Source organism: Notamacropus eugenii, chromosome 1 (assembly GCF_028372415.1).
Source record: "Notamacropus eugenii isolate mMacEug1 chromosome 1, mMacEug1.pri_v2, whole genome shotgun sequence".
NCBI classification, from domain to species: domain Eukaryota; kingdom Metazoa; phylum Chordata; class Mammalia; order Diprotodontia; family Macropodidae; genus Notamacropus; species Notamacropus eugenii.
The window spans coordinates 526,693,238-526,720,531 of record NC_092872.1 but is presented as its reverse complement, the minus strand read 5'-3'; the positions used below and the strand labels follow the sequence as shown (position 1 = coordinate 526,720,531).

General features: G+C 36.1%; 1 protein-coding gene across 3 annotated transcripts in view; it reads left to right on the top strand.

The window, feature by feature from the left end:
* The window catches only part of ASXL2 (ASXL transcriptional regulator 2), a 173,127-nt gene that overhangs the window by 40,475 nt on the left and 105,358 nt on the right, over nt 1-27,294 (top strand). For all 3 annotated transcript variants that reach the window (XM_072633922.1, XM_072633921.1, XM_072633923.1), the window contains exon 2: nt 21,094-21,176. In XM_072633922.1, coding sequence (XP_072490023.1) covers nt 21,094-21,176 — 83 coding nt within the window. The remainder of the gene's footprint in view (nt 1-21,093; nt 21,177-27,294) is intronic.

The following is a 27,294-nucleotide window of genomic DNA, read 5'->3' as shown; positions in this document are numbered from 1 at the left end:
TCTGAAGCACATGAAGCATATGAGGTTTCATATTAAATACACTTGAAAGAATAAAAGGATTAAAACCATTTATATAATTTAAGGGAAAATTAATTTAAAAGTATATTTATTTTTTTAGGAAAATCCAGGATTTCTGAAAATGTGGCAATTTGTAGAATAGATAATTAGAACAGATATATCGAAACTTAAGTGAAAATTTCCTGATTTTCCTTAGAATATAAAATCAAATTTTCATAAACTTTAATAAAGGTCACCTTTAATAAACTCTTATTGAGGGAGGAAAGGATTTTTTTCATAGATTATAATTTTATGCTCATTACCATTGGTTAGATTCTCAATTCATTTTGAAGCCAAGGAGTAAATGACCTATAAAAACATTTGTACAATATGAAACAAGAAAAAGTATCATAAGTGTTTTCTAAATATTCAGCAAAAATTATATTTAGAGCCACTATATGCAAAATGCTTTCCTCAAGTGCTAGGTGGGTAGGTCAGGAGGTTTGGGGCTTTCTGAGGACAGGCTGGCTACTTGCCTACAAAGATGAATAAGATATATTTCTTAGCTTTCAGAAGCCTAAAATTTCATAAGGAATTCCATAAGGAGTTTTCTGTTACCTGCAGTCAGGCAAACTAAATACAAAAGCTAGGAGAAAGGACAGAAATAGGTTCTAGGAGTGTTGAGATAAATTCATGGGTGGCAGGTATATTTCAGCTTGTTAAGGGTAATTAAGGATATTTCGGAATAAATCTCTAATTTTCTTGGGGTTCGTGGTATTTTTTATTTATTTTGAAATGTTTTATTTATGCCTTTTGCTTTTACTTGTCATTTCCAGATTCCCACTGTCAGAATTGACGGTAACAACTTTCCTTGTAACTAAGATAGTTATCAAGAGTAGCTTCCTCAAAGTTTGTAGCATTCTACCCTCTTAGTCTTCTGCCTCAACAGAGAGAAAAGAGTAGACATATTTCTTTATATCCAGAATCAAGAATGATCATTCTGATTTCTTTGTTTTATCATACCTTAAAAAAAAGCCTCGTTCTGATCATTGTTTGATTGTATGACTTTGTTTACATGTTATTACCCCAACTTGACTGTGAGCTCCTTGAGAGCAGACTCATCTTTCTTTGTATTGTCAGTGTTTAGCACAATGCTTGGTATATAGTTCGTCCTTTGTTGCCAAAGAAGACCATGCCATCAGAGAAATAATGACATGACTTGCACTTGACTTTGTTTTGAGTGAGGGAGGGCTGTGCAGGTCACCAGCCTCACTTCTCCTCCAGAACCATCTGAATCCAGTGACCAGATATTCATCAGGATGACTGGAGATGACCCAGGATGAGGCAATTGGGGTTAAGGGACTTGCCCAAGGTCATACAGCTAGTGAGTGTCAAGTGTCTGAGGTGAGATTTGAACTCAGGTCCTCCTGACTCCTGCACTGGTGCTCTATCCACTGCACCACCTAGCTGCCCCTTGGTATATAGTAGATACTTAATAAATATTTATTGATGCTCTTGTAATTCAAGATTTATTAAATAGCTAATTCCGAAGCTTTTAATTTGGATTTCGTGGACCCTCTTAGAATTCTGTCAGTAGATTACTAGGGGTCTTGTCATTTTGGATGAAGAAAAAGTTACATCTTTATTTTAGTAGTTGTTTTTCTTGGTAATTCTGTATATTTTATGCTTTTAAAAATCACCTGAAGATGGATTCATGATGTAAAAAAGTTCTAAATGGTCTCTCTGCTTCAAGACTCTTCCTACTGTAATCCAGCCTTCATTCAGTTGCCAAAGTGATTTTCCTAAAGCATGGGTCTGATCATATTACCTGTGTAGTCATTAAACTCTCCTGGCTTTCTCTTAACCTCCAGAATCAAATATAAAGTGCTTGATATTTAAAGTGCCTTTTCATTCTTCTTGCACTTAACTTTCTTCCACATACTCTAATCAGTGGGCATATTCTTTGTATTCATTTCTTTATCACTATCTATTGAGTTGATATGCAAGGCAGTTAAGTTGTTGTTCAGTCATTTATGATTCTTCATGACCCCATATGGGATTTTCTTGGCAAAGATACTGGAATAGTCTGCCATCTCTTTCTCCAGGTCATTTTACAGATGAGGAAACTTAGCCCAACAGGGTAACTTGCCCAGGGTCAAGCTTGTAAATGTGGGAGATCAGATTTGAACTTACTTCCTGATTCCAGGCCTGACAACTCTATTCACTGTACTACCAAGCTACCCCTAAGGCACTTAAGACCTTCCCATAAATCATGAGGTTGACTAGGAGGAAGTTAGGCAAGTAAAAAGATTTTTATTTATTTGAGCCCAGCTAGCTATTAAGGTAAATTTAACTTATCAGTGGATTTTCAAATGCAGAAATCCATATATTTCCTAGTATCTATGTGGAATAGAAAATTATGAATTTGTTAGGTTGCCATATTATAATAATATAAGAAATAGAATATTTGATTGAATCAATGGGTAGGTATATAGAACCACAGAAAGCCAGAAGTTTTTGTGTATTCAGACTTAATACTGACAGTTGAAGCTAGTAAATGGGATTGTAAAAATTCAGAAATGTTGAGCTGTATTTGCAACCACTTTTTGGGGGTGATTGGATTGAAATTTGATTTATTTAGTCATGATTTAAATTTCTGGTTTGGAATACTCAGTAAATAATTTTCTTATGGAAGTATTTTAAAATAAAATTTAATATTTTTCATAGTTAAATCTTGTTTGGTTTCATGGTTTGCTATGGCCAAGAATTCATCACCTAGTATACCTAGCCTACTGGTTTGAACTTCTCTATGCTTAGACTAGTTTGTTCTCAGATAGTAAATAGCTTCTTACTCAGGCATACTCAGTTCTTTTCCTATTTGGTAAATTGCCAAAATCTGTACTTTGCTAGTACAGCCTTTAAGAACCCAGGGTTTTCTGTATCCCAAGATGAGCCAGTGGAGTGAGACTTTAGTGAAAGACCGAAACAGGACATGGCATATTCACAATGATAACTTCTATGCAAAAACATTGTCTGAAATGTATAATTCCGAAAGAAAATGGACTGATCACATTTCCAGGACTGAGAGAAAATAGAAGGAAAACCCTCTCTTGCCCTGATGTCATTCAAGTTTAGATGATGACCGGGGCTGTATTCTGTGGAGGATATATGGGAAGATATGTACAAGAATTACAAGATAAGATGTGTGAATATTCTTGGTCATAGTCATAGATTTAAAGTTGGAGGAATATTAGAGACTATAACATCCAATCTGCTCATTTTACCAATGAGCAAACTGAATCACAGAGAAGGTAAGCAGTTTGTCCATGGTTACAAAGCTATTTAAGTATTTGAGGCAGATTTGAGCTCAGCTCTTCCTGACAACAAGTTTAATGCTATCCACCTAAAAATTAAAGCTATATCTTTTATTGGAGCCAGCGATTGGAAAGGTTATTTTATTTACCTAAGGTAATTGGAATTACTGGGTATTAAACCATGCCATCTTTCCCCTTCTACTTAATTGTGTATTTCTACTTGAGTCCTGTCTTTTGTCAAACTCCTGTGCCATTTATTTCCTGGACACTTATTTTCATACTATATTACCAATATAGGAAAGTTTATGGTAAAATGTTTTGTGTGTTTCTCATCTTGGCAACTCTTACAGCATTTTTCATAGTGCTGTATAGTAGGTACATACTTGTGTTATTTAAATCTGTTTCAACAGGATAATTGGGGATATTTCAGTTCAGTTCAACAAACATTTATTCTTTTTTTGTTTTTTAATTTATTTTCAGCTTTCAAGTTCACTTCCACAAGTTTTTGAATTCCAGATTTTCTCATCTCTCCCCTGCCCCCACTCCACCCCAACCGCGCCTTTCCCCAGTCTGCCCTCCCTTCTGTCATCCCCCTTCTCCCATCCTGCTCCCCTCTATTTTGCTGTAGGGCAAGATAGATTGCTTCAACAAACATTTATTAGTGGTATATTTTAGTTCTCCTGGGTCTTTCAAGTGTTTTGCTGTGACTGCTTGCCCAGTTAAGGACATAGAAACATGAGACATAGAGACATAGACCCTGCCCTCAAGCACCTAGCTTTGGAGAATAGACTAACAGGTGTGACTGATCCAGTGATTTGCAATTTGGTACTGATACATTTGATACATAAAAGGAATAAAAAATTCTAAGCTGGAGAAACAGTATTAACATGGAAAGGCAGTTTGTCATGAGTTTTTATTTTGTGGGGAATGATTGAGGTCAAGGAGAAAGTGGAAAGAGCCTAATAAAAGTATATCTATTTTACTCCAGCAGTTGGTATTTATCCATTGGGTAGGTTGAGGTAAATTTATAGAACACCCTAGAAGCCAAGTCAAGATATATAGTTTTTGACCAAGTAAGAAGGAAATGATGAAAGCATATTTTAGGAACATTAATCTAAATTGCCATTATCTTATTCTTTCCTATGATTATAACATTAGAAGTGTGTTTCTACTGAATTTATTTTGTCTCTAGGATATAAGAAGTGACTTTGAGGATTTAGCAAAACCTCAAAAATAGAATGTAGTGTTACAATGGACATAGGGAATCTCTATTCCAATCTTCTCATTTTACAGATAAGGAAACAAAATCAGAAAAGGAAGGGAAGGAAGTCGGGTAAGGTCAACCTGTAGTAGAGCTGTTTTTTGATTTTAGGTTGACTGGCTCTTCAGAATCAGTGTTTGATTTGTTTTTCTCCCCTACCAGATAACAATTAAAGGAAAGGAAACATTTTTTAAATAAAAAGTTAATGATTAATAATCAAATAAAGAAGACAAGTGTAAATAGCATATAGAAGGTTGATTTCATAGTTAGGATTATGTTTACTTTGGGTTACATGTTTGAGGAAAGGAGATGGATATTTAAAGTTCTGGTTGTAATCCTTCAATTCAATACTTTCCCTTTTTAAAATACTGGATTTTATCTTTCTAACTTACTTTCTCTTTCCTAAGTTGTACCTGTTGACCTGTTTTGGTAAATCATATCCTTTAAAGATAATCATTCAAACAGCCTTTTTTTTTAAAGCCATAGTAACGGTAATGTATTAACCTCCTGAGATATTTACAAATGTTAATAGGGAGGTTAGATAAGACCCTGACCCTGTAGATAAGTTATTATTAATTTAGTTAATTTTGGGACACAATTTAAGGACATGGACAAGCCAGAGAGAGCCGAAAACAGGAGCCTCAGGATGGTGAATATCTTTGACTCCTTACCGTGAGAATGGTGTGAAGGAACTTGGGATGTTTAGTTTGGAGAAGAGAAAACTTGGGGAGACATGCTAACTGTAGCTGTATTAAAGTATTTGAAAGGCCCTCATGTGGAAGAGGGATTCGCTTTGTTCTATTTGGCTCCAGAGGACAGAACCACTTTTTGAAGTGCCAGTTATGAAAACAAAATTAGGCTTGATGTCAGGAAAATCTTAATAACAATTAGAACTGTCCAAAAGTGGAATGAGCTGCCTCTATAGGCAGTAGAGTCCTCTAATAGAGGATTGAGGATAACTTGAGTATGTTGCAGTGTTGGTATTCTTTTTTAAGTTCTGTGACCATTAAAGTCCCTTCTAAGGCTATGTTCTGTGATTCTGTGAAAGGAGGGAAAACAAAAGTGGAGCAGTTTCTTAGGTTAGAAGCTGGTGAGTAAGGAGTGGATGAAAGAAAAGAGAATTTAAAAAGTGAGTTCTTAGAATAAAGGATGATAATGTAGGAAAAAGGTTTTCAGGAAAGTGAAGGAAACTTGTTCTCTTCTTGACTTATTCACCAGCATGATGTTGGAGAAAAGTTTTCAGTTAGGTGCAAGCATTTATTATGTACTTATTCTCAGGCACTGTGCAAAAATTTGGGAAATACAAAGAAAGGCCCAAACCCTGTACCTACCCCTTACATACTAATGGAGAGATAATATGCAGGAGATGTAGAGAGAACGGAGTTCATGTTCTCACTCAAGATGCTTAGTAGCTCTGTGATTGTGGGCAAGTCACTTCTCTGATTTGTTTTTCCATTTATAAAATGTGAATGCTGTTACTATATGGGAGATACAAGTGTCACATGAAAATAAGGTAAGAAAAGCACTGTATTGCTTCATAAATAAAGTGATAAGTTATAAACTAACTTCTCTGTATCTTTATTCCGTTTTCATCAAAGTGGTATATACTTGGCTGCTTTCTGCATTCTTTTCTACTAGCTTCTTAAGAGATTGGGCAGTAATATGGCATGGACTCTGAAATACAGCCGCTATCTTCTATAAGTTGAAATGGAAAATTCAAAAGAATTGGTGAAATGGATATAGAGTAGAGGACTAGAGTTAGAATCCCAGATCTGCCACTATTAACTTATGTGATCTTGGGCAAATTACTTAATGTTTCTAGGACTTAGCTTCCTCATCTATAAAATGAGGAGATTGGACTAGATGACTTCTGACTCTTTAAGTCTATGATGCTGTATTTCTTCCTATATTTCTTAAGATAATACGTATCTTGTCATCTCCAAGATAGTTCCTTTCACAACCCTTGACACACTAACTAGATTTGGCATATTCCTTACTTCCGACTGTCCCTTGCTTCTTGAATCTGCCTCTTAAATCACTTTATGATTAGTTCGTGCAGTTCTCAAGATCCTTGTTGCTGTTATCTGTGAACCTCTTGGCTATTTTCCTACCTTCTGAATAAATAGGTTTAGTGTCTGGTTCAGTGTGTGTGGACCTCCCTCCTCTCCTCACCATACTTTTGTACATCCTAGCCTTCTATTTTTTCTCATCTTGCTCAATTCCTATGACCTTTATTTTCAGTATGTCTTAACCCTTCCTATGTGAAGTGTGAGAATACTTTAGACACTCTCCTAATAGAATTTGCCTCAAATGCTGGAATTACTAGTTAGGACTCTGTCTGACCTTTAAAAATTGCAAGGCTCAGGTACAAATATCCTGTCACGTACAAAGCAGATCACTGTGTCCTGAAACAGTATACATTGTTTTTTGAAAGTTGCATCACTATAAAAGATGAGGGCCTGAAAGGAGATGTCCTGTACTCACTTTTAATTATAGTTTATGAAAACAGCTATGTAAAGTACAGTTCTCTCCAAGTACCGTGCTCCAACCTGGGAGAGGATGGCATGATTGAACAAGGATCTGTTGTCAGATCATATATGTGATTGATATATCCAAAGTTAAAATAAAATTGAGATAATTCAAAATAGAAATAGTTAAATTCCAATTAACTTAAATTGTATATAGATATGTTGTGCAAACTTTTTAAATGTGCTTTTTATAACTGAGTGATCTTGGTCAATCAATTTAGCTCTTATAAACTTTTTGCATCCTTACTTCCAGTAAGGGCAGGATACTGCTTGCCTGACATGCTTTATGGAAAGATTTTGAGACTCAAATGAGATAATATATGTGAAACTGATTTGAAATAAAATAGATCTTAAGGCACTCACAAATGGTAGATATTATTACTATAGATTTAAGATAAAACAAATTTGCTAGCCACAATAACCCACAAACATGTAGTAAATTGTGTTTGTTAGAATGTTCATTGTGTTTAGAAATGTTAACACATTGTGTGAGAATGTGCTTAGAATGTTTTTTTAAAGATAATTTTAGATTACCCTTGTTTCTCTGTGAGGATTTAGTGCCATAGAGTTGAAATTTAACTTTTTTTTGTCTGGGCAAAATTTCCAGTAGCATACAGATATTAATTCTTCCATTGACTTTTGAAATACCTGAAATTAATATGGTCATTTAGAAAACTAATTGGAATATTCTATGCTTGGTTAGCATGCCATAAAAGATTTCAGGTTCTGGATTTTTCAAAGGAACCTTTTAAATTTCTTTTTCAGAATTGTTAAGATCCAGGACTGAATTTGTGCCTTTGTGTATTTTCCAGTGAATTGATAAATACAACAAGAATTAAGGTGCAGGTGTTAATTAGGCAAGTGTAGAACTCTGGAAGTGGAAGAATGACCTACATATTTTTTGGACACCAGGAAAATGATTTATAGAGTCTTCAGCAGACAATTTTGAACACCTTTAGAAACAAGTAGTAATAGAAAGGAATTTGAAACTATTTTATATATTAATCTTACACAGGGTAATATCGAGAACTTTAATTAGCAGTGATTGATGATGCCTTAGACTGTTAACAAAACAATCTTTTGTTTTCATACTAACCCTGTCGCTGTGCACTTTGGTATACAAATACTGCCCTCATGTGGTTAAGCCAAGACAAAGGCAGAAGCCAGTACTGTAGCCTGGAAATCTGTGGTTGGTTAAAACATAGTTAATATATTAACAGTTTATATGGTTCTACGTTTTGCCCCAATATGTGGAATTTGTCATTAAGTTTGTTTCTCTTTTGGTTACTGAGTGTTTTTGTCTTTCCCAGTGTGTATGTTTTCTGCCATTCTATGAATCATTGTTTTCTGTACTGTGTATAATGATTTGGTATTCTGTGAATGTTTGTCACTGTGAGATTTCATTTGGGACTTCTAGGAAGCCTGGGGAAATTAGTAGAGCATTCATGGAGCACAGCCAGAGTGTCCACAGTGGAGATGGAATGACTTGTGAGTGAAATATCAAGGAGGCCTATGTCACTTCATCTAATAGTACAAGTTAAGGGAGTAAGATGTAAGAATACTGGAAAAGTAGAGCCGGGACTAAATTATGAAGGATTCTGGATGCTGAGCCAAGTATTTTGTGTTCTCCTGGAGGCAATATGGAGCTTATTGAGGAGGGGGAGTGACATGATTGTGCCTCTGCTTTAGGAAAATCATTTTGGTGACTCAGTGGAGGATACACTGGAATGGGGAGAAACCCACCAGCAAGCTGTTTCAACAGTCCAAGCAAGAAGTGTTTTGCAGTAGTAGCATATAAGAAGAAAGTCTCCTCAGAGAAGTTGTGTGAGGGGGAATAGTGTCTAAATCATCACTGGCATTGAAAGGTAGAATAATATTGCAATATAGGCCCTAGATCTTGGACAATTGCCATTATTTGGGTCTAAGCTTTATCTCCCTTGACACTAGCAAGTTACTGTCTTTGAGCTTTAGGATTCAGTATAAAGTCCTTTGTTTGACATTGAAAGATCTTATGAAGTGACCTACACCTTACTCCTCCCTTTGTCTTGACTCTGGTCTACAAAGAAAAGTAAGAAAATATTTGTAAACATCTTGGAGGGCCCAGCACATAGTAGTAGGTACTTCATAAAATCTCCCCCTCCCCCCAACTTCTCAAATAGGACACTTGCTGTTTGTTTCCCATGCTTCCAGTGACTGCTCTGCATCCCCATTCCTTGTCTTGCTTTAAAATGGTTTATTTGCATTTAATTTATATACTACTACTTTGCTAAAATTCCTATTTCAGTTAATTTCAGACTGAATCACTAATGACAGAGAGACTTAATGTCTTAGGTTGTGAACCTTTGAATTAGAGAGAGAGTGGTGATTTCAACGGAAAGGGAAGTTTGGAAGAGGAAGGTAGTCTGGAGAGAAATAGAGCTCTATTGGACATGATGAGGTTCCTTCAGGTGCCCTTTGGGTCATATGGATGAAGATGTCTGGTAGACAATTGGCATTGTGTTCCTGGAGTCTAGGAGAGAGATTAGGGTTGGGAATGTAGATTTGGGAATTATCAGTGTAGACTAATGATGATTGCTAGGAGCTGACCTCAGCAACAGAACAAATGTGGGAAGAGCAGAGAGGAAGGCCTAGGACCAAATTTTAAGGGATGAGAAATCACATATGCTTATTGAGTGGGGAGATGGAAGATACAGAAATGGACACTGAGGAAGAGCTATCGGGTAGGAGGAAAAACTTCAAAGAGTTGTTGCAGGCAATTGCCTCTTATGGAAAGGATGGTGGTAAAAAGCTGCTGCTGATAGTTCAGAAAGGAGGATGACTGAGAAAAGTCCATTAGGTTTAGGAATCTTAAATACAATTAAATGTTTAAAAATATTAAAGAGTTTTAAAAATGTTTCTTTATATTGTTCATAATTTTTTGCTCTGACTTAATGCAGTTTCAATTTCTTACCTTACCTAGAATTTTTCTACCTTGCCTGGTTCCTGTTTCTTTAGCATCAGTTACCAACAGATGGTGCTCTTGTTGGTTATTTTAGTTGGGGCTGTCATCTATCTGAGACCATTATTGAGACTCCACAAACCTTTACTTTAAGTATATTCTAGTTTTTTATATCTTAATGTAAATCCCACTGCTTATGATAAAAATATTTAACCCTAGAACTTGTAGTTATGATTTTGAACTCCTAAGGGGAACAGAAATCTTTTCTAGAGTTAAAATATGCTCCCTCCTTCAAGTTGACACATTTTAGCAGCTTTTAGAAACTATTTCCTTAATGTTTAGCTGGGAGAGAGAGAGATTTAATTGTGGCATTCTGTAAAACTGCATAGCCTGCCTGCTGTCCTGCTTGCTGCACTCAGGAGCTTATTTCTCTAAAGATGGAAATTGGCCCTCATTAGCTAAGACTAGTTATCTGGCTGCAGCTATGGAAGTAGAGTCTCCTTTGTTATCTTACTATTCTGTGAGCTTTTTGCTTTGTCAAAAGGGGGTGGCAGTGGTATTTGTGGAGCCCTGGGCCCTCAGTATAAGTTGTAGTTTGGTTTCTTTCTGCTGTAGCACCTGTGATTTTAGGATAACTTTTCTAGACCTTATTATTTGACAATTTCAACACTTTATAAATAATGAAATTGTTTAATACAGGAGTTTTGTATTCTCCCACCTAGAGGGGCCTTTCAAAATTTGTTCTTTTCCCCCTGTTGTCAAGAAAACCTTTCTAATGCTTATTTGAAAATGTTGCCAATCAAATGCAAGCCAATATCTCCATAATGGAAAATAAAAATTTTCCTCTTTGGAAAAAACATCTAGATTCATATGTGCAGAAAAACATGAATCATCTATTTTTACTTCCTCAATAGTCAAAATATTTTGACAGCTTTGGTTTGATTTCTTGCCCTTCTATCCTTTTAAATATCAGTTGCACCTTATATGGTGGTCTCAACTTTTGTCCACTAGGCAAGGGACAGATTCTCAATCTAGGAGAAGTAGGCTGGCTGCTTTTCCAGTTGTTGGTTCATATAAGTTATGGAGGTGGAAATGTGTAATGTGTTTCAGTACAATGGAGATGGCAATGATAGAAGTACTTGGGAATGAGACACTGCTGGAGAGGGGGAAGTTTAATGGAAACCCTGAATGTTAGTGAGGTTTATATAATTTTTGGTTTTTAGCTTCTCTATCTGAAAGGCTTTCTAAGCAAAAGATGCACTGGGATCAGAAACAAGCAAGCAGATTATTAGTAAACATGAATTTATTAACTCTTAGGATGTTCATTACAGAGGAGGAATGGCTACAATTTGGTAGCTCCCTATTGTTTTTGAGGATGGAGGTTTTGTATATTAGGTATCATTGGTTGGTACCACTGACACAAGGAAATTCAGATTAAACAAACTTTACTAAGTACCTGTTGTGCTAACTACTAGAATCATAGCTGAATCTTAATAGACTTGAGTTGGTACTACTCTTAGAGATGAGAATATTGAGGCTTATGTGAATTACATCATTTTTACTAACAATATGTGACAGAGCTGAGTCTTTTGGCATCAGAACTCAGAATTTTTTCCACTGCACAACAATAGACTCCCTTTTTAAAAACCTTTTATTTTTTATTATAAAAAATAACATTCATGAACTGCTTTGTGTGTTAGTTACCATCTGAATTTCCTTCTGTTCTCTTCTGTGTAAAATGTTTCAGTGATGCTGTACTTTTTTTGCTCTTTAGTTTGTTGTCACTTTCCCAGCTCCCTTCCTCTATAGAATTTCTCCCATGTAATAAACAAGCATACTTATCCAAAACAAATTTACGTATTGGCTGTGCCTGAAAATAGGTCTCATTCTGCACTGATCTAATCTATCACCTCTCTGCCAAGAGGTAGGCAACATGATTTATCAGTGGTCTTCTGAAATTATGATTGATGATGGTGTTGATCAATCATTAGGTCTTTCAAGTAATTTTTCTTACATTATTGTAGTCATTATATAAATTGTTCTTCCGGTTTTGCTCACTTCACTTGGTTGTCATTTCACACAGAACTTCCTAGGTTTCTCTGATACTATCATTCATCGTTTCTTATTGCTCAGTAATATTCCATTATACAACATGTCTCAAAATCTTGTTGACATTTTAAGCTATTAAATCTTTTTTTTTTGGTGTGATTATTTTTTTTTTGTATTTAAATTTAAGTTTTCAACATTCATTTCCACAAAATTTTGAGTTCCAAATTTTCTCCCCATATCTCCCCTCCTCCCACCCCAAAACGCCAAGCATTCTAATTGCCCCTATCACTAATCTGCCCTCCCTAACATCCCTCCCCTCCCTTATCCCCATTTTCTCTTTTGTCCTGTAGGGCAAGATAACTTTCTATACCCCATTACCTGTATTTCTTTTTTCCTAGTTGTATACAAGAACAATACTCAACAGTTGTTCCTAAAACTTTTGAGTTCCAACTTCTTTTCCTCACTCCCTCCCCACCGATCCCCATTAGGAAGGCAAGCAATTCAATATAGGCCATACCTGTGTAGTTTTGCAAATGGCTTCCATAAAAGTCATGTTGTGTAAGACTAACTATATTTTCCTCCATCCTATCCTACCCCGCATTTCTTCTATACTCTCTTTTGATTCTGTCCCTCCCCAAGAGTGTTGACTTCTAATTGCTCCCTCCTCCCACTGCCCTCCCTTCCATCCTCCCCCCCACCCTGCTTATCCCCTTCTCCTCCACTTTCCTGTATTGTAAGATAGGTTTTCATACTAAAATGAGTGTGCATTTTATTCCTTCCTTTAGTCAAATGTGATGAGAGTAAACTTCATGTTTTTCTCTCACCTCCCCTCTTTTTCCCTCCACTGAAAAGTCTATACTGTAATTTTTTAGCTATTCCCTGATTGGTGGAAACTACCTATTTTGTTTCCAGGTCTTTGCTATAACAAAAAATTCTGCTTATGTGTTTTTAGTGCACATCTGGGTCTTTTAAGGCTACCCCCCCCCCTACTTTTTTCCATTATCATGTTAGGAATATGTATTTAAGGCTAGAAGAAATGATATTTTATTTTTGTAACACTGTGTCAATGGATATGCCTATAGAGGGCTAATAATAGAAGACTAGAAGGAGAACATTAGAAGTCATCATTATAAACGTAAACTAGTAAATACTGGGCTTAGATTTGGTATTTTCAGAGGTAATTTGTAGATGGTGTGTTTTTTTTTTTTTAATTGGAGAGTTTAACTTAGGAATAGAGAAATATTTGGTGGTAATTGAATCAATCCATAAGAGAAGTAACCATTATTTAACAGGAACAACAAAGGACCAAAGATAGTCTTGAGGCTTCTTATCCTCAGGAAGTTTGTTTTTTTAATAGTAGTGATGTGTCAAGTAAAATCATTTATCTAACAACTGGAAGGGATATAGAGGATGATTTGTTGATTCTCAGTATCAAAAACTTACCTCCACTCTCCTTCCTCCAATTCACATATCATTTTCTTGGGATGATATAGTATGATTCCCCACTTTCCTAGGGACACTGTTCTCTTAAGTTTGTTTTTTTTGTTTGTTTTTTTTAATTTAACTTTTAACATTCATTTTCACAAAATTTTGGGTTCCAAATTTTCTCCCCTTTTGTCCCCTCCCTCCACCCCAAAACACCAAGCATTCTAATTGCCCCTATCACCAATCTGCCCTCTCTTCTGTCATCCCTCTCTGCCCTTGTCTCCATCTTCTCTTTTGTCCTGTAGGGCCAAATAACTTTCTATACCCCTTTACCTGTATTTCTTATTTCCTAGTAGCAAGAACAGTACTCAACAGTTGTTCCTAAAATTTTGAGTTCCAACTTCTCTTCCTCCCTCCCTCCCCACCCCTTCCCTTTGGAAGGCAAGCAATTCAATATAGGCCATATCTGTGTAGTTTTGCAAATGACTTCCATAATAGTTGTGTTATATAAGACTAACTATATTTCCCTCCATCCTATCCTGTCCCCCATTGCTTCTATTCTCTCTTTTGATCCTGTCCCTCCCCAAGAGTGTTGACTTCTAATTGCTCCCTCCTCTCCATGCCCTCCCTTCCATCATCCCCCCACCCTGCTTATCCCCTTATCCCCCACTTTCCTGTATTGTAAGATAGGTTTTCATACCAAAATGAGTGTGCATTTTATTCCTTCCTTTAGTGGAATGTGATGAGAGTAAACTTCATGCTTTTCTCTCACCTCCCCTCTTTTTCCCTCCACTAATAAGTCTTTTGCTTGCCTCTTTTATGAGAGATAATTTGCCCCATTCCATTTCTCCATTTCTCCTCCCAATATATTTCTCTCTCACTGCTTGATTTCATTTTTTTAAGATATGATCCCATCCTCTTCAATTCACTCTGTGCACTCTGTCTCTATGTGTGTGTGCATGTGCATGTGCATGTGTGTGTGTGTAATCCCACCCAGTACCTGGATACTGAAAAGTTTCAAGAGTTACAAATATTGTCTTTCCCTGTAGGAATGGAAACAGTTCAACTTTAGTAAGTCCCTTATGACTTCTCTTTGCTGTTTACCTTTTCATGCTTCTCTTCATTCTTGTGTTTGAAAGTCAAATTTTCTTTTCAGCTCTGGTCTTTTCATCAAGAATGCTTGAAAGTCCTCTATTCCATTGAAAGACCAATTTTTCCCCTGAAGTATTATACTCAGTTTTGCTGGGTAGGTGATTCTTGGTTTTAGTCCTAGTTCCTTTGACTTCTGGAATATGATATTCCACACCCTTCGATCCCTTAACGTAGAAGCTGCTAGATCTTGTGTTATCCTGATTGTATTTCCACAATACTTGAATTGTTTCTTTCTAGCTGCTTGCAATATTTTTTCCTTTCCAGGGAACTCTGGAATTTGGCCACAATGTTCCTAGGAGTTTCTCTTTTTGGATCTCTTTCAGGCGGTGATCTGTGGATTCCTTGAATGCTTATTTTGCCCTCTGGTTCTAAAATCTCAGGGCAGTTTTCCTTGATAATTTCATGAAAGATGATGTCTAGGCTCTTTTTTTGATCATGGCTTTCAGGTAGGCCCATAATTTTTAAATTGTCTCTCCTGGATCTATTTTCCAGGTCAGTTGTTTTTCCCATGAGATATTTCACATGATCTTCCATTTTTTCATTCTTTTGGTTTTGTTTTGTGATTTCTTGGTTTCTGATAAAGTCATTAGCCTCCATCTGTTCCACTCTCATTTTGAAAGAACTATTTTCTTCAGTGAGCTTTGGAACCTCCTTTTCCATTTGGCTAATTCTGCTTTTGAAAGCATTCTTCTCATTTGCCAGTTGAGTTAGCCTATTTTTCAAGGTGTTATTTTCTTCAGCATTTTTTTGGGTCACCTTTAGCAGGGTGTTGACCTGCTTTTCATGCTTTACCTGCATCTCTGTCATTTCTCTTCCCAGTTTTTCCTCCACCTCTCTAACTTGATTTTCAAAATCCTTTTTGAGCTCTTCCATGTCCTGAGCCCATTGAGTGGGCTGGGATACAGAAGCCTTGACTTCTGTGTCTTTCCCCAATGGTAAGCATTGTTCTTCCTCATCAGAAAGGAAGGGAGGAAATACCTGTTCACCAAGAAAGTAACCTTCTGTAGTCTTTATTTTTTTTTCCCTTTTGTGGGCATTTTCCCAGCCAGTGACTTGACTTCTGAGCATCCTCTTCACACCCACTTTGCCTCCAGATTTGCCCAGCCAGCACTTGGGGTCTGAGATTCAAATGCTGCTTCCCAGCCTCAGGGCTTTTGGTGGGGGCAGGGCTGCTATTCAGTGTGAGATTAAGTTCAGGGGCTCGGGTGGGGGCAGGGCTGCCACACAGGGCTCTTTTCCCTCAGGGGGTTTATGGGGAGACTTTCAACCATGGATCTGGGCTCCTGCCTGCTTGGGGAGCCCCTGTCTGCTCCCGCCTGCTCCTGCTTCTGCTCCTGCCTCCTGAGGGGGCCTGAGTTATGGGGGCACCCCACTCCCCTCTTGGCAAGCCGAGAAGACCCTCTCACCAACCTTTGGCACCTGTGGGTGGAGGGACCTGTGTGGCCGCTGGAGATTCCATCCCTGAAGCCTGCTCGGATCTGCTCCTCTTGGTGCTGCAGGGCCAAGGCAGGGCTGGGCTCTGCTCTGCGTCCAGGGCGCAATGGACTTTTTGCGTCAGGTTTTCAGGTCCCTCTGGAACAGAAATCTTGTCTGCTCTGTTGTTCTGTGGCTTCTGCTGCTCCAGAATTTTTTGGGAGTTCTTCTTTACAGATATTTTATGGGCTTTGGGTTTGGAGCTAGCGTATGTGTATCTTTCTACTCTGCCATCTTGGCTCCGCCCCCCTGTTCTCTTAAGTTTATAAGCAGTCCTTTAACTGCTAAGTGTCATGGCTTTTTCTTTGACTTGATTTTTCTGGACTTTGTTGACCACTTACCTCTTTTGGCAGAGGGGAAAAAACTTTTCTTCTCGATCTACATGTTAGTCATTTCTCTCTAACAGTATTATAAGTCACAAAATTTTAAAGACTGAGCCCAGTATCTTTTTATTTCTCAGTACTTATTTCGTTCTATGCCCCTTCTCCCTTCCTGACCTCCTCAACCTCTTCTCTCCTGTTCTCCCAGAGACACATCTCTTGTAACAGAATGAAAAAAAGGGGAAAATAGCCATTCAGCAAACTAACCAACACATAAAAGTCTCTTGATGCCTCACCTCTACAAAGAAAGCCATCCTTCATAAGTCCAGAGAAGGTAAAAAGTGTTGATTGTTTAACTTTGGAAAGCTAGTTATAGTCTAGTGGAACCCTTCTATTAAGAACCTAAGTCTAGTTGATGTCTTTGGGTGACTCTTTAAAATTTATTTTTAATTTTTCCAATTTATTTTTACTGCATTAAATATTTTCCAATTACATGTAAAAAAATTTTTACCATTCACTTTTCAAAAATTTGAGTTCCAAAATTTTGAGTTTCATGTGCTGTCCTTCTTGTTCTTCTCCCCTCCTTTTTTATTAGGCAAGTAATTTGATATGCATGTGAAGTCATGCAGAACATATTTCTGTATTAGCCAGGTTGAAAAAGAAAACAGACAAAAAGCCCCAAGAAAAATAAAGTAAGTTTAGAAAGTACACTTCAGTCTGCATTCAGAGTTCACCATTTCTCTCTCTGGAGGTGGGAAATAGTTTTCATCATATTGTCTTGGATTATTGTCTTGATCAGAGTAACTGTCTTAGATAATCAACCTTATATAATGTTGCTTATTGTGTACAGTGTTTTGGTTCTGTTTGCTTCATTTTGCATGAGTTCATCTTAATTTTCCCAGGTGTTTCTTCTTGTCATTTTTTATAGCACCATAAGAATTCTATCCTTAATCATATATGACAACTTGTTCAGCCATTCCCCAATTGATGAGCATCCCCTCAATGTCTATATCTTTGCCATGACAAAAAAAAAGCTACTATATACTTTTTAAAATAAAAACAAAAACAAATAGGTCCTTTTCCCTTTTATTTGATCTTTTTGGGATACAGACTTAGTAGTGGGATTAATGGGTTAAAGGATAACACCCAGTTTTATAGCCTTTTGGGTGTAGTTCTAAATTGTTCTTAAGATTGGTTGCAATTGGTTACAGTTCATAACTGCACCAACAAACAGTCTACTCCATTTTCTTTTTCTGTCATACTAGCCAATCTTATAGGTATGAAGTACTATGGATAATTCTTCACTACAGCAATCCAGTTATGAAACTGTAGACCTTCCCGCCACCCTCCCTCCCCACTGTCACCCCAAGAAGTCACATTCCAGTTCTATTCTTGACACAATGCCTGCTGTTAGATATTATCTTGAATACTGTTTCTACCACATGGTGTTCTTTGATCAGCCATATTGTTGGAGCATGTTTGCCAATGTTTTTTCTACATTCTTGAATAACTGAAATCAGATGCCTTTGAATTTGTCTTTAGAGCATTTGATATGAAATGCCCTTTTATGTCACCATAGTGTAATGGTTTTAGGGATTGTAACATTTTAATGTCCATTAGGCCAAGATCCATGAATTCCTGTGGCTTTGTGGTGAAGGCTGTGAACTCTTTCTGAGAATAATGTTTTTAAATATATGGAATTACAAAAAACCAATTATATTTGACAGTTATAAAAATATTTTGTATAAAAATGGTCATGGACCCTAGGTTAAGAATTCCTGCAATTGACCTGTCTTTCTAGTTTTGCTATATATTGCTTGCTCTCCCATACACAGAATTGTCTTTCTTCTCCTCATACATGGTATTCCATCTTCCATTTTTGTACCTTTGCACTGATCATCCTTATCACTCTGAATGCTTATTTCCTTTCTTTTGCGTCATGGAATATGTTCTTTCTATCTGTAGCTTAGATATTGCCTTCATTCTTTATGAAGTCATTCTAAGTCCTGTCAACTGCTAGTGATCTCCCTCTTTAACAACCTTATTTGTGTTTAATTATTTTGTACTTATTTTATATTTTCTCTGTATGTTTATATTATGCATATGTCATCTCAACAATTGAAAATAAGTTCCTAAGGACAGACACTTTTTTTTTCCTTTCCTTTTCCCTATTATTCAAGCATAGTGTCTGACACATAGCAGATACTTAATGCATGCTGGTTGGCTGATTTATTTTTATGACTATTCCAGTGAAACTGTTACTGTTTCCCTATGGAATGTATTTCCCTGAGATTGCATTTTGGGAACCTTTTACATTTAGTCTCTTATCTTGGTGCATGTAGCATACGTGATAGAAATCAAACTTTCCAGGATTGGTGACGGTGGTCACAGGGTCTTAGGTTTGTTTAGTGCTTTAAGATTTTTGTGGTTCACAGAACCATGTTTTGAGATTGAATTTCAAAATGGGTGGGTACCATGTAATGGTGGTACCTCCTTATTTTGGTATTGATGTTACTTTCATGACTGTTACCTGTCAACTGTTTAAAATAAAAGCAGTGTTTTTGCCAAATGAATAATAATTTTTTTCTTTGAAGGTTGTTTATGGGCTAAGATGGCTACCAAAAAAAGTTATTTGTCTTCCTCTGGTGAGTTTTTTAGAAGGAAAACTAATGCATTCATCCCATGTATATAATCCAGGTAAAACTTAAAAGTTTTGGTCCTGCTAACCAGACAAAACAATACAATACAGAAATAATGACCTCTAGCAGTTATAGGATCATAGGTTCAGAACTGGAAAGGACCTGGAGATCGGTTCCATCACTCTTAACTTTACAAATGCTAAAGCTGGGGCCCAGGGAGGATAAGCTTTTTTCTCAAAGTCACCCCCAGGCAGTAAGTAGCTGTTTGAATTTAAACCCAGTTTCTTCTTTGCCAAATTGAACACTCTATCATACCATGCTAGAAAATCTATATCCTTTATATGACCCAGACATGCAGTTATCCTGCAGAACGCACTCATCAAAACTTTTTTCTATCAAAGTATCAAAGATTACAAATATTTTTATCACCTATACAAATCATTGTTAAAATTGATAGTATTTTTAGGCATGCCTTCATTTCCAAATATATTCTTGTATACCTCCCCTACCCACCAATCTAACCCATGTAACAGAATAAAAGAGAAGAAAAAATTCAGTACAGTTCTGAAATTAGCCAGGTTTGACAATACATACACTGTACTATGCTTATAGTTCCTACCTCTGGAAGGAAGGTGCATAATCTGCTCACTTTTTCTGGGCCAAGCTTGATCATTATAATTATGTAGTATTTGGTTTCATTTCTGAATTAATTATTGATACGTGAATCAATTGTTGAAGGTCATGTAGAACCCACTTTATATTTACTTCAGTTTATTTTTTTAAAAGTTATATGCCCTGTACTATACTTTAGGGTGTGGAAAAGATGGAGACATGTGGTCAAGGTGATACTACAGCTCAGTGGATCTAGTACTGTTTGAAAGGCCAATTCCAAAGAAGAATTTAGTGTTATCTTTGACAACAGACTATTAATGACTTTTTTTTTTGTACCTTGCCATTCATTAGTTCAAAGGTGTTCTAGTTTTTGTTGCTTTTCTTCATCAAATGATTTCTTGTTCATTTATTTTGCATGTTTTGTCCTGCCCTAGACTATAAGCTTCTTGAAGGGGGAGGCTGTTTTTATTTTTGTATCCCCACTACCTAGCACAACGTATCTTGAACATGTTAGATATTTAGTAAATGCATACTGAGTGAAATTGAACTGAACTTGGAAAACTATTCTCCAGTTGGAGTGACCCAAGAATTTGTGCTTGGTCTTGGAATGTTTAACTGTTTCACACCAGTGATTTGCATAAAAGCACAGATAGCCATATTTAAATATAATTGGTTTTCTTTGTAGTATTATAATTTATTATGCATTTTAAAACATTCTGAGAAGGGATCCATTGACTTTACAACATTATGTGTATATGTGGGGTGGGGGAAGGTGGTGTCCATGACACACACACAAAGTTAACAATGTAGGCTCTAGAGATTGCTTTCTTAATTTCTTTTCTAATTTTGAATTCTTTGGGTATTTAAATTTCATCTTAGCGCGTAAAGAAGTCACTGTGATGTATTAGTTATATTAATCTAGCATATTACATTTGATTGAATTATATCTGATTTCGCTGGTGGTTTTAAAGGATTTTTGATTTAATAAGTTTGGAAGGCATGAAATTTGCCAAGGTTTGGTTGGGTTTCTAACCAGAGAGAAACTGTAATTGGAAAGGATGTTGATTGTCAATTCAGTAGACATTGTCTGTGTGTAGGGCACCATGATGAGTGAATTTTTTCCCCTATGTTCTTAGTTTGGAATTTACTGTTTTGTTTTTGTTTTTAAATTCAAACTAATAGTTGGGTTTCTACTTTTGCTTTCTATACCATATTTTATTGTGTTTGATATTGAATGAGGAAGGATAATAAAGATCATTTATTGTTCTTGATTTTCCCTTTTAGTCCTAACAAGCATACTTGTTGGTATAAAATTCCTCAGTTTATATTGAACCGAAGTATAATTAAATTGAGAGATAGTTTATTATCACATTTTTCTTCCCCAGGTCCTGGAGAAATATCCCAATACACCCATGAGCCATAAAGAAATTCTTCAAGTTATACAGAGGGAGGGATTAAAAGAAATCAGGTGAGTTATATAGATAATGCCATTTAACTTGACCAAAGTATACAGAGTGTTTTCTAGGCATGAACTATGTATGGTCACGTCAATGCTTCCTTACTCATCTTGCTATTATGAACACCTCAATAAATGGAGAAAACTATTTTACTGAGGTACAATAATGGCTATTTATAATAATGCTGAACAATCATCAAAATATTACGTTTACTACAGTCTGTTCAGTATAGCAGAGAAGTTTATAATGCAGTTTTAAAAATTTCCATTACATGTGAAAACATCGTGATACTTCATTTGTTATTCGGAAGATATACAAGAAACACATTAGTAGTAGAAAAATGAATTGTTAATGTAAACCCCACAACTTCTTTCTTACGTAAGTCACCTTTTCTGTATAATTACTTTGTCAGGCCTGTTTCTAAAGAAATAAAATTTACCTTGGTTTTTATTTACTCTCAGCTTAAAAGTAATAAAAACAGACTAAAGTGCTGATGAACTTTCTTTTGAGTAGCATATGAGTTCTAGGAAAATGGTTTAAATTTTCATAGAATTGAAATTTAATATTTTAAAAACTCTTACAACAAGTTTTTTTTTCTTTTAAAGCAATAACCCTTAATTTATTTGAATCTTTAGATCAGAATAGCTTTTTTCTACAGTTCACTGATGAAAAATACTGATTTCACACCTGGACCAAAAAATGGGACAAGAGAACAAAATCTTACTGAATGAAACCATTTTCCTTCTTTAACAGGGTTGTTTTCCTTATAGATTTAGGAGGAAGCAATAGATGTGATTGATTTTGATGTTAATGAAACTTTTGTTTCAGTTCTTTATGACTTCAACAGATGATGGAGAATGCTGTTAGTGTGGGTAAATCAGATTTCATTCTAAGTTCTGTTACCTAAGCTTTGTACGCTGTTTTCCCATATAGGGAACTAGAAGAGAAATAAAAGGAGTATAAGAAATGTGACAGATGTAAAGAAACTCGAGAGAAGCAAAAAGATACTAGACAATAATTTTGAAATATCAAAAATAGTTACAGTTTCCACTTAGTGACGTTAATTCCATTAATAACCTATTTCTGCTTTATACCATGCTATTTTTCTGTTGGTTGAAGGGTCATCCTCAGTAATTATGATTCATTTTACTGTTTCCACATCCAACAAGTGGTTTTTCAGAAACCCAAGGATTAAAGGAAGAATAGAATTTCTAGTTTAGGGGACTGAACTGCCTTCTGTAAGAAAGTGGAATTTTTCAGCTCTTCTTCCTCCCCAGCCGTCCACCCTTTTCTCTACCAAAGGTTGATTTTCTTTGTTCTGGAAGAGACATAACAAAAAATTGAAAAATTTGTAGTGAGCCGTCTAAATACCCAAGATATAAAGGGGAAAGAAATCCAAGATAAATGCAGGGTTATCATAAGAGAACCTCACTGCCCTTGAGATTTCAGATACCAGGTGCAGACAAACCACAATGCATTGTACAGTGTACAGTGGTTGTGATTACTGACCTACTGTCAGTGACTTTTGAAAGAATTTGGAAAAAGAGAGAAAAGTATCACAGAAGGTTAAGTTGTTGTCTTCTTTCCTTAATGGGGAGACAAGGAGAAAGAAATCTGCAAATCAGTGAACTTGATTTTAATATCTGCTGATTTAATATTTTTAGTTAATGACTAAAGGTATATGTAGGCAGAACTAATAATATTAAGTAGAATTTTCTAAGAAGCAAATTTAGACCTTATTTAAATAAAAAATATCCTAGCAACTAAAACTATCTGAAAGTATAGTGGGTTGCCTTCAGGTAACAAGTCTTTAATACTAGGTATCTTTAAACAGTTAACAACTTGTAGGTCTCTTGTTTAGGTTTAGGTTGAATTAAGTGCTCCTTAAAGTCTCTTCCAACACTGAGATTCTGTGATTTTTCCGTGATAACCTAGTAGTGATGATCTAGCATTTATGTATCTTTCCCCTGGAATGCAGGCCCCTTATGAGTACGGATTAGCTAATTTTGTACATTTATCTCTAGAAACTACTGCAATGCATGTCACATAGCATGTGCTTAGTAAGTACTTATTGATTGATAGAAGGGTCTTTAAAATTTGAGATGATAGGGGAATAGGCTTTTTTCCTTTCTCTAATTTCATCTATTCCTTTCTGTCTCTTCACTTTCATGGTTTTGGCTATCATTTGATTAAGTCATTTTACTTCAATTACCTCAAATTTTATCTAATCTTATATTTTCTTAATGTTCCAAATTTTAAGGAATAAGAAAAATCTTACTCCTTTTTGTTATAGTTATACCTGAATGAGCATTTTTATAAAATAGTTGGAGCCAGATGTCAGTTCTCTTTTTTAGTTAAGAAAATTAATTCTTTTATTTTAAAATGTAGCTCAATATAATCTGAGACTGATAGAACCAAAAGTCAAGACATAGAAATATCCAAAGAATGTTCATTTGATTGTAACTCTTTATTGTGACAATCTAATAGGGTGAAATTCATCTACTCTTCTCTCTTCCAGAAAGAGTTATTTCCCTGGCAACTTGATACACAAGCAGAGCAAAAACCCCAGAAGTCCTAAGTCTTAATAAAATGTCTTTGACAAATTAACTATAATTCTGTAAACTTTTTTTTGGTGGGGGTGGATTGGTCCTGTGATTTCCTTGGTGGGTGAAGCTCTTGGTGAGAAACTTCCTCTGGCAGTACACATTGGCACCATCTCTTCTATATATAGCCTTAAAGAATTGACTGAAGTACTAATATGTTAAAGTAAGTTGCCCAGGGTCACACAACTGATATTTATCAGAAGCAGTACTTGAACCCAGATCTTCCTGAAGGGATACCAGTTTTCTGCCACACTGTTCAGAACCTATCTTCCTCCAGATTGAAGTGTCTCTGTTGACAAAAAAAGCATTCTTGTCTAACGTCGTGTATGATGTTCTATCATAGTAGTCCATTACCTTTTAAAGATATATTTAAGACCTCCATTGGCTTTTTTCTCTAGAGTTCAATTTCCTTTCAGTGATGTTTCATTATAGTTATTGTATGTCTACTTCTACCTCTGCATCAATATTTATAAATCTTGTCATATTTCTCTGAATTTCTCCTATTTGTCGTTTCTTAGGGATAGCTAGGTAGCACAGTGTGGATAGAGTGCTGGACCTTGAGTCAAGTAAACTCATTTTCCTGAGTTCATATCTGGCTGCAGATACTTACTAGCTATGTGATCCTGGGCAAATCATTTAACTCTCTTTGCTTCAGTTTCTTCATTAGTAAAATGAACTGGAGAAGAAATGGCAAACCACTCCTTTGTCAAGAAAACCTCAAATGGGATCACAGAGAGAACACAAGTAAAACCAACTGAATAAAAATAATCAGTTTACTTCATAATAATATTCTATTTATACAACATAGTTTTTTCAACCATTTCCCAATAAATGGACAACTGGTTTGTTTCCAGTTCTTTGATACCAAAAAGATTGCTGCTAGTTATAATTTGGTATACATTGTTCCTTTGTTTTTCTTTGACTTCCTTAAGGTATATGCCCAAGAATAATATTTCTGGGTCAAAGGATGTAGAAAATGTAGCTGCTTGTCTTGAAATCCCCAAGGAGTACTTCATGGTTCTACATAAACAGACACCGTAAATAACTATGTAGGTGTATTTCACCTCTGTAAGAAAGAGTGAGATCTTTGTGCCCATTTTCTTATAGTAACTTCAACACTTGGTTTTTTCTATCTTTTCCCCTGAGCTTCTGTTTATTCATATCCCCGTATTAAACTGTGATGTCCAGAAGTATACACAATGCTCCAGGTGGGTCTGATGAGAGCAGAGTACAGGGCAATTACCACCACCCTGCTTTTGAAAGCTCTTTTAATGTAGCACCAGATTTCATTAGCTTTTTGGAAGCCATGTGATACTACTTCATATTGTACATATATACTTCAGTAAAACCTCCAGATATTTTGTATACTCAAAAACCCTCAATAACACTTTAATGCCCATAGAATTACTGTTTAGCCTGACATGCTAGTTCTTATGTAATCAAACCTGTAATCAAAGATGATTCTTAGCTTTACGAGTTTAGGTTACTGGAATAAAAGTGATATTATCAACAGAGATAGGCAAGTAAAGAAGCACTTCTTTCAAGTGGTGTAGCATTTGGAATGTAACAGAAGGGGAAACTGAGACCATTATTTGAGCAAGAAAGAATTTATTAACAGGGGCATACTACCTGCCAATAAATGAGTCATTGAATTTCTTCCATTAATGTCAAAGACCTTAAGCAAAAGGAGAGTTCCCCTTATATAGGTTTTGGGCATTACAGAACCAAGAGCAGAGGCGGGTAGATGACATCATCGAATCAAGGGCAACATAATTGGTTACAAAGCTGAGACACATGCAACAACATAACTAGTTGGAAGTTTGGTAATGGTAGCTAACAATGAGTGACCTCTCATGAGATTAAAAGGTGCTCATTGAGTCAAGGTGTGAGATAGTGCCTTAGACATTTGGACAGCAAACCAGACATTTATGGGATAGCTTAGTGGAGTAAAGATATCAAACTCCCTTGTGTTACATGCATTGTCTAAGCTCAGTTAAATTCCTTGAGGTAAGGAAAGCTGGATTTTTAAGCTTAACCCATTACAAGCCAGCAGAACTCTGAAGTTATGACATAGTTACAGTACAAAACCTGTTACAGGACACAGTCATTTGCTTCTATATAGGATCAATGAGAAAATGATACACAATCAATCTTAATCTTCTCAGGGAGAAGAAACATGCATAAAGAGAAAAAGGGTGGTTTTAGACATTTTAAATTTTGTTTTATGTAGTTATAATTTTTAAAACATCCGTGAATAATACTGTAGCAGCAAGGGTGATCATTCTCCATTGAAATCCAGTTTGTATCAGTTTTTATCATAACATTGAAGAAGTAGAAGTAATGTGGCAATTAGTTGGGAAATCCTAGCTTTATCAGAACCCATGTAAATTAGCATAGGCACTGAGAACTGATTTATTTGATAAAATGTATTCAGCTCTGGTTTTGTGGTTTAAACTCCATTGCTCTGTAGATGATATTGAAAGTTAGTGGTGAAAGAGTGTAGAGCTACCACACTTAGCAAAACCACTCCTCACTTCAAGGTTGGGGTCCTCCCTTCTGCTATCCTTAAAATTCACTCAGCTGTGGTTCAATCACTGTGCTTCTCTTTTTTTACAGTCAGGTTATTCTCTGCCTATTTGGGAGGGATAAGAAGAAATGGCAGTGAACAGACAACCTGGGCAGAAATGAAAAACTAAAAAAGACTTGGGAACTGTTGTGCTAGTTTGTAATTCAGAAAGTTGGCAATTGATGCCTTCATTTGATATGAGTAACTAGATCTAGCAGAACTTTGCTGTGTGTAGGATACAGTCATTCTGCCATTTAAAGGATCATATCGGTCAGTTAAATATTTATTAAGGGTCTATTTTTTTTCCCCAGGGGCTATAAATGTCATGAGTAAAACAATCCCTTCTTGCAAAGAGCTTATATTCTAAAGGAAGAGACAAGGAAATGTTTACATATACGTAGAAGAAATAAAAATAAACATATAGTAAACACAAGTTTATATTTGATTCTAGAGTTTATTGAACAGGGGAGTGACGTCAGATTTGTGCTTAAGGAAAATCACTATGGCAGCAGTATAAATGTACTGAAGTGTACTGACATGCAGAAAGTCTTGAGTCAGGGACACCAATTAAGAAGTCATTGCATTAATCTGAGGGAGATGTGATGTGGGCCTTGAACTAAGGTGGTAGTTTTGTGAGTGGAGAGACAGTCAGATAGGAAAGATATTGTGGATGTAGAAATGGTAAGGTTTGGCAACTGATTAGATACATGGAGTGAGAGTGTCTAGGATAATGCCAGGGTTACAAATCTGGACCACTAGAAGAGTGGTCATCCTTTTTCTAGAAATAGCAATTTTGGGGGGAATGGAGGAGAAAATGAATTAAATTTTAGGCATTATGAGTTTAAGATCATTCCAGAGCTCAGGGGAGAAATGGACTTAGATCTTTGAATCATCAACATAGGAATGGTATTTAAATCTGTAGATAGCTAAGAGAAATAGTATACCGAGAGAAAAGTGGGG